The 7,819-nt window shown below is 32.6% G+C and overlaps 1 protein-coding gene across 1 annotated transcript; it reads right to left on the bottom strand.

Moving 5' to 3' along the window:
* Nucleotides 1-589: 589 nt before the first annotated feature.
* On the bottom strand, nt 590-2,852 carry LOC136823651 (cdc42 homolog). Its single transcript, XM_067079828.1, has 4 exons — nt 2,700-2,852; nt 2,510-2,582; nt 1,868-1,977; nt 590-1,645 (listed from the first exon to the last, which is right to left on the bottom strand). Exons 1-4 carry the CDS (start codon nt 2,802-2,804, stop codon nt 1,358-1,360), a joined length of 576 nt encoding a protein of 191 aa, XP_066935929.1. The 5' UTR covers nt 2,805-2,852; the 3' UTR covers nt 590-1,357.
* Between the last annotated feature and the right edge of the window lie 4,967 nt (nt 2,853-7,819).

Genomic DNA, 7,819 nt, shown 5'->3' on the forward strand with positions numbered 1-7,819 from the left:
ATATGATTTCCTCCGTATCTTTTTAACATTGAAACAAAAAACCTTTTTGGTTTTGTAAGGTAAGTTTAGTTCACTACTAGCCGTATTGTATAAGGGTTGCGAAGCGATCTAGACTCCACCTCAATTCGCAAGTTGCTAGCAAAATAAGAGACACTCTAAAAATCCCTCTAATAAAAAAGCCGCCATGGAGACAGGTTCGTAAGAGCCTTAATGCCCCAAACACACCACATAATCCACTTCGCTTTTGGAACTCGGTTATTAAGAATTGTAAAGTTCCTTCGGACAAGAAGGGGATGGAGATAAAGGAGGACATGAAGTATTGAAGTAAATTACAGGCAAATTTTTTAAATTGTCTGTATATTGAACATTGTTTTTCAAGAATACAGACAACACATAGGGGACGAAAAAAATATAGTTTATAATCCTACAAAATCAAAATAGTCAAAAAGAGGTCAAAACTAACAATCTATTTGCTGACGAACATTATACAAGATAAACGATTTGAATAGTTTTGATAAGTTGACAAGTATATAATTTGGAACTCTGCCCTGATATTTCTTAAAAGAAGAACAAATCTGAGCAAGATGTGTTTAAAGTTCTAGACAGTTGATATTTTCACAAGTATAAAATCAGATAGATAAGTACAAATCGTGTGGCCAATTTAGTTTTCTTTTAAAACAAAATATAGAAGGGGGTTGGTCCCATAATTCATTCATGAGAAATCAACTATAAAAAATGTGACATAGTTTCTCGGTGTACACCCTGATTGAGCAAAGAATAAAAACTGAAGACTTTGGCCATATTTAAAAAATCGTTTGAGTGATTGAAACAAAAATGAATATCCCCTGAAAAGCAACGAAGAAAAAAATCAGCACAATAAATAAACAAAAAAATTAAAAGTTGAATTGAGCTCAATCAGGGCATTCATTATGAGAAGTCTTAAAAATTACTATTTTTTCGAAAGAGGTACATAAGAATACATACAAAAAAAGTTGCATATCCAGATATAGTACATAAACCCAGCCCTTAATTTATAGAAAAAACCTGGGTAACAATATTTTAATTCATTCAATTTTATGTTTCTAAACTTTTTTTTAAACTATAAAATAGAGGTTTATTTTGATGTTGGTTTTTAACGATACAATGAACAGTTTCCCTCGCAAAACCTTTGAAAGGTATTCCACACTTTTATGTTATGATGAATTCACCTCTCTTGGCATATAAGCAAAGCTGTACAATTCATTCCACTGGCAGATTCTCTCTATCGATAAGCGCAGTGTGCATTATTGATCGACGGAAGCGAGTGGAATTTTTATATTAAGGTCGTTTCAACAAAAAATTAATTTTTTAACCAAAGTTAGAGTAAAACACATTTCTTTTTCTTTGGTTGCTCTGGGGGCTCCAATGCAGCCAAAATGGCTTCGTCAAAAACGTTCTTTAATCCTTTTTGCGTTAAAGCGGAGCATTCGACATATTTTACTGCTTTCAATTCTCGTGCTAATTTTTCTCCTTGTTCGAAAGAGATTGGCTTTTGTTTCGTTTTGGCGAGTTTTTCAACGATGGCGGCATCATCTCGTAAATCGACTTGTGTACCGACTAGTAAAAATGGTGTTTTAGGACAATGATGTGTAATTTCTGGAACCCACTGAAAAGAAAAGAAAAACTTGTTATAAAATCAATTACTTTTTTGGGAATTATCAAGAATTTAAAACTATTTCACACTAAGTGGGCAGTAACCAATGGCCTGTTAGAGCGACTATTCAATTTTTGAAATTCTTTCTTGGTTGCTCATTATGGAACAACACAGAAACATTTGAGGATCATAAGTTAAAAATATCACAATAGATCTTAAACTAGTAAAACGTACCTTTTCTTTTACGTTTTCGAATGATGCAGGGGCGACAACAGAGAAGCAGACTAAGAAAACATCTGTTTGTGGGTATGATAACGGCCTGAGACGATCGTAATCTTCTTGACCTGGTAATAACAAAGTGATAAATAGGATTTTAAATCAAGTACCAGTTTCGCAACTATTTTGGTTTTCTGGATAGAAGGTTCAAAATTAGACGAAAGCTTCAAAGGCTTGCAATAGCCCTTCGTATCTAACACGTCATAATTATTTCAACTAGAAATTTGTAGAGTTCCAATCCCACAGTTCATTTTGAAATGATTGTAAAACCATGAAAGTTATTACCTCTAATATTGTAATTGACTAATGTGCAAGAGCAGTTAACGCAAAGGAGGACGAGATCGCAAGTTATACAAACAAATAGTTATGCAGATTTGTTACTACTTTTAGATTCGTGTGCTATTGGGACGGAAATCTAAGTGAAAAATCTCAACTGGATGGATTTCTTTCGACAGATGGAAGAATTACGATACTGCTTTAACACAAAGAAAGATGTCAAAAGCTTTTTAGTCCAAGTTCTCAATCAATCTGGAAAATGGAAAAGGTGGACAAAAAATCTTTTTTGATATACTAATAAAAACATGATTCAAATATACATACCAGCTGTATCGAAGAGACCTAACGTATATGGTTCTCCTCCTATCATGACCGTTACAGCATAGTTGTCAAATACCTTGAGAAAAAATAAAAACAAAATCATTTTTAATTGAAAGCCTTGTATGCATAAAAGCTGCATTTTCCAAAGGTATACTCTATTGTCCAGTATAGAAAAGAATAAATATTTACTTACTGTCGGTACATATTCACTGGGGAATTTATTTGTTGTATAAGAAATCAGTAAACAGGTTTTTCCTACGGCACCATCACCAACGACCACGCATTTGATGGTCTGCATTTTATTATTTAGTTTACTGAAATTCTAAAGGGAAAATATTGTTTTATTAAATTTTTCAGTTCACTAGACAAATTCCAGGAGTCAAATTCCTCAAATATTAAAGTCAAGATAACCTGAATTTTATTACATAATTTTCCTGTCAGAAACACCAGACAAAACTGAAATCCTACAATTACAAGTTCCTGCTTTGGATTATGATGATAATATCTATATAATATCTTTAACTATTGAGGTTTATCATCAAAAAAGCAAATACCCATTATTTCCCCATCCTAACCTTAGCCAAAAGAGATTATGACATTTAGACAGTTGTTGAAAGTAATTGTTGAATTTTACTTCTCTTAACTTAATTTCTTTTCTCAAAAAAATAGCTTGTAACTTTATTAAAAGATAACTGTCACTAAATTCAACTAAACTAAATCCAAACATTTCTAAATACACAACAAGTTGCTAGAAGTTTGTATTAGGATGCTGGGTTGCCTGACAAAGCTAGTCGACCTGGTTAAAAGCACCTGGTCCATTGGCCGAGTGAAAATTTCTTTCGTTGTCAGTCAGGAGAAAAATTTTTTTCTGTACATCGTTGTTCGATTAGCAATTATCTTTGTCAAGTTGGAGACTTTTGCTTACTTTTGTACACATTACTACACACTTTTCTTCTTAAATCTTTGATTCGTTTGAATCACGATTTTTCTTTGTATACAGGGCTGCAAATAAATATTTTTAGTCAATCGGAACATCATGTCAGACAGAAGTGAAATCCTGTCACACCCTTGAAAGTTACGAAGAAAGCGAGTTGATAAAAGTTAACTTAGAAACACTCTTGAAAGTTACGAAGAAAGCGAGTTGATAAAAGTTAACTTAGAAACACTCTTGAAAGTTATGAAGTAAGCAAGCCGATAAAAGTGATCTTAGAAACGCTCTTGGAAGTTATGAAGTAAGCGAATTGATAAAAGTGATCTTAGAAACACTCTTGAAAGTTATGAAGAAAGCGAGTCAACAAAAGTTAACTTAGAAACACTCTAGAAAGTTATAAAGTAAGCAAGCCAATAAAAGTGATTTTCAAAACAAAGAAGGTTACGAAGAAAGCAAGTTGACAAAAGTAATTTTAGAAACACCCTTAAAAGTTACAAAGAAAGCGGGTTGATAAAAGTGATCTGAGAAATGCTAGAAAAGGAACTCAGTCAATAATGTAATACGAATATTCGCTGAAATAAACCCAAAAAAAATCAAGATTTTCCTGACTCGCTAATATACGCTAAAATTAGTCTAGCTAAAATTTCTACGATTAAAGTATATCTTGGCAAAAATGGGAAATAGAAAATAAAAAGACAAAAAGCTCAAATCCATGGATGAAATGAAAAATTGAACATGAAATTCTCAAAACCTTGGAAAAACTACCAAAAATTTGAAATTTTGGCCGTCAATAAGGTCATAAAAATAAAAATGTACTACCAAAATCAATTTTATTTTTTTTTGGATTTTTGGAATTTCAAGGTGGCCGGGCCTGTTAAACAACTAATCAAATTGGTTTCGCCTTAATTGAAAATTGGAAATAAGAAATATATTTTGACAGACCATTTTAGCCCTGAAAGAATTGACTGCTTTTTATTTCATAAGCAATCACTTTCGAATAAAAAGTTTATTTACAATGACCTACCAAAGGCTTTCTAGAAATCTAAAAATAAATTCCATAGCTTTTACCAAAAAAAGCACATTAGGATCATTCTCAACCATTCTTTTAGCTATCTTTCAGGTCCCTAATGGGCTGAATGAGATTTAACCTTTCAATTTTTTTCTTAACATGGGAAAGATAGTACTTCAGTTTGTCACATGGTTGCCATTACAAAAATCTATGAGCTGTCTTTAAATCAGAAATTTTGTTTTTTTCTTCAATATTTTCAAAAGTTTCATCAAAACTATCAATGCAAAGCTAAGGATTCTAGCTTTTCATTAGTGAAATTTATTTTTTTCCAGCTCACAAGTGATAAGTAAAAGACTATCAATGATTTAGCCAATTTCAGACCACACCAAAAGAAAAAGACTACAATTACGGGTCATTTTAGGTTCTGTATTTTAATATCATTTTTAGCTGGTGGAGGTTGGATGCTTGTTCTTTAAAAGTACTAATCTTTGATTTGAAAACAGGATAACTTTGAGGGAGTAGGAAGTTTTTATTTCTTAATCATTATTTTCGAATAATAAACTTAAAAGACATGCAAACCATAGTAAAAGTAAAGATAACAAGTGATACTTTTATGGACCTACCTGGTTATGCATTTAACACATATATAATTGATATCTACATAAGCGTGACCATTAAACAATCATTCAGAACACAAATAGTGATGATCTATTAAAATTAGTCGTTTGTTTCTTATAAAAAACACGTTTAGAAACCAAAATTTCATACTCTTGAAGAATTCTTTCATATTCAAGACTTCGAGTGCAAAAAAACATCTCATCAAAAAATTCAGTAATTTTAAGAACATTGATGTATTCTTACAGTGATTCTTATAGATAAATATGCGTTTTTTGAGCTGAAAAATTCTTTTTTTACGAAAATCTGCTGAAGCCATCTTTTACCTACTTTCATGCAAAAAGTCAGAAAAATAACAAGTCCAAAAAACCCTTTTTTTATCCGTTTTTTAGCTGAAATTTACCCCAAAATTTTTTCCCCAAAAATCTAGCTCCGTCACATTCGAGGGTTTATAGTTATGCATCCTTGTGCAAAAAATCATAAAGAATGAAAGAGCCAATCTCGAGAAACGCTAATACCTAAGTAATTGATAGTGTGCTTATAAAAAAATATCGAATTTGGCCAGTTTTTCTATAAAAACAAACCAAACAACCAAAATTTCATGTCTAAACACATATATTCTTTAAAAGTAAGCCCTCATGGGCAAAAAAAACATCTATCTAATAAAAAAATTGAGTAATTTGACTAAGAACATTGATGTATGCTTATTAATAGTGATTCTTATAGATAAACATGCGTTTTTTGAGCCAACAAAATTTTTTTGCAAAAATTCGCTTAAGCCATCTTTTACCTACGATGGTACCCTACTTTCATGCAAAAAATCAAAAAATTAACGACCTAATTTTTCACAAAGTCCAAAAAACCTGTTTTTTAGTTGTTTTTTGGCCCAAATTTGTCCAAAATTTTTTTTTTTTGAAAATCGGGCTCCGTCACATTCGAGGGTTTATAGTTATGCATCTTTGTGCAAAAAATCAGAAAAAACTAACGAGCCAATCATGAGGAAAGCTAATAACGAACAGACGAACGAACAGACGGCGAAACAGAAGAACGAACGGACAAAGGTTAATTTATAGGACCTCCACCGGGGTAGGTCCAACAACTACATAATGAAACAGCGATGAAGGGTTGAATATCTTGAGATTTCAACATTTAAAAACTTTATTGCCACATCGAAGGAGTTGGGGGTTCATAGAGAAAACTTCCATCAACTTTTTCTATGGCAAGTCGTTTGGGAGAACGGGAGGAGCTATGGACTGTTCTGCATTTTTAATTACTTCACTTTTTCATTCTGGAAATCATCTGCTTTGTATTACGAAAATAAAACCCTAATACAGGGATCGAATTAGCGTATCGCATTTCGCAATGCGTTTTTAGATTAATTACAAGCTAAGAATTGAAAATTGATCCATTTTAGGATGCAAAATCATGCTTATCCAAAAATTGCGATGCACTTTCTATCCCTTATTTCGATGCCTGTAATACTCAAGCTAATACTTTTTGGGACATTGCACAGGAAGATTTTGCAGCGTTTTTGCATGCTAATTCAGGAGAATGTTAGCATGCCAATTTGAGCAAATTTGAACCAATACCCATTCCACCCTTCAGGGATATTGGGTCATTACCAGTTAGGGTTGTTTTTGGTGATGGTTAGAATCTTATCCAGTGCAATAGTTTAATTTGTAGAAAGATGATTAACAGCTTGATGGAACAATTACAATAAACTCAAAAATAAGTCTCAGTTAGTTGAAACATACCAGGGAAGTGAGTAAAGATAGAAAAAATAGAAAGAAAGTTAATTCCCATCCTGGAGGTTTGTACCTTACACTTTCAAAGAATGTCAAATGCGGTGATACAATTTTTGAAGGAAGAGGTGAAGATTGCTGGAATAATTAAACTGATCAAACTTCTGACTACTGTAATAATAGACAGTCTAAACTTAAACTCCTATATCAGGATTAGAAACTAGGCTAGTCTTACCTCTTTTATCTTTTCCTTTACAACAATACAATGCTGACAAGTTGACACAACACATGTGTACATGTACATTGACAAGTAATCCCTGAGAGAAGTTTTTATAAAAAATCTGCAACAAAAACGAAAGAGGTCTCTTCTACTGATTGCTTTCCAGCGCTCCTTCGCAGCTGTTTATCAAATTTCTACCAATGAGGTTGCCACATTTCAAATGGCCCTTCTTTTTGGCACCCGTGGCCTTTCAGTGCCTTGCATGACGGGCGGCTGTAAAATCCCACCCTTCATATATTTGTTTCAATCCGTGATCCTTGGCTTAGGGTTTTTCCCATCTTCAATTTACTTAACCCTTTCCGGACGCATGATTTCATGGCTATATGACACAAACAAAAATTCTATTTTTGACTGGTTTCACTAAAATTGCAATAGAAAGTGATTGATTAAAGATATCACGATAAGTAATACCTCATTTTTTCCACATGTAATAGGGGTTTTGAAATACCAAAAAAAAATTTTAAATATGGCTGACACCTGGTCACGTGACCGAAAAATCTGCAGATTTTTTTTTCGCAAAGGCAAAAATTTTGACTTGAATAAAGAAGTAGAATAAAGGCAATTGCTTTACGCCTTGAACTTGGAATATGATTTAGAAAGTTGAATTAGTGACCAGGTAAAAAAAATTTCATGTCATAAGCTTTCCAAGAATCTGAGTATGGTGATTTTTTGTCCAAATTTTTGAGCAATTTTTCCCTTACAGATTTAGCCTGAGTAAATTTGCAACAAACATTGA

The sequence above is a fragment of the Clytia hemisphaerica genome, unplaced genomic scaffold, assembly GCF_902728285.1.
Source record: "Clytia hemisphaerica strain Z4C2 unplaced genomic scaffold, Clytia hemisphaerica genome assembly, whole genome shotgun sequence".
Classification (NCBI taxonomy): domain Eukaryota; kingdom Metazoa; phylum Cnidaria; class Hydrozoa; order Leptothecata; family Clytiidae; genus Clytia; species Clytia hemisphaerica.

Coding starts and splice junctions, on each gene's coding strand:
- LOC136823651 (XM_067079828.1), bottom strand. CDS start 2,804: ATGCAGACCATCAAATGCGTGGTCGTTGGTGATGGTGCCGTAGGAAAA. Junction 1,978..2,509: donor AGGTCTCTTCGATACAGCTG/GTATGTATATTT, acceptor TGTTATTACCAG/GTCAAGAAGATTACGATCGT. Junction 1,646..1,867: donor TCGAAAACGTAAAAGAAAAG/GTACGTTTTACT, acceptor TTTTCTTTTCAG/TGGGTTCCAGAAATTACACA.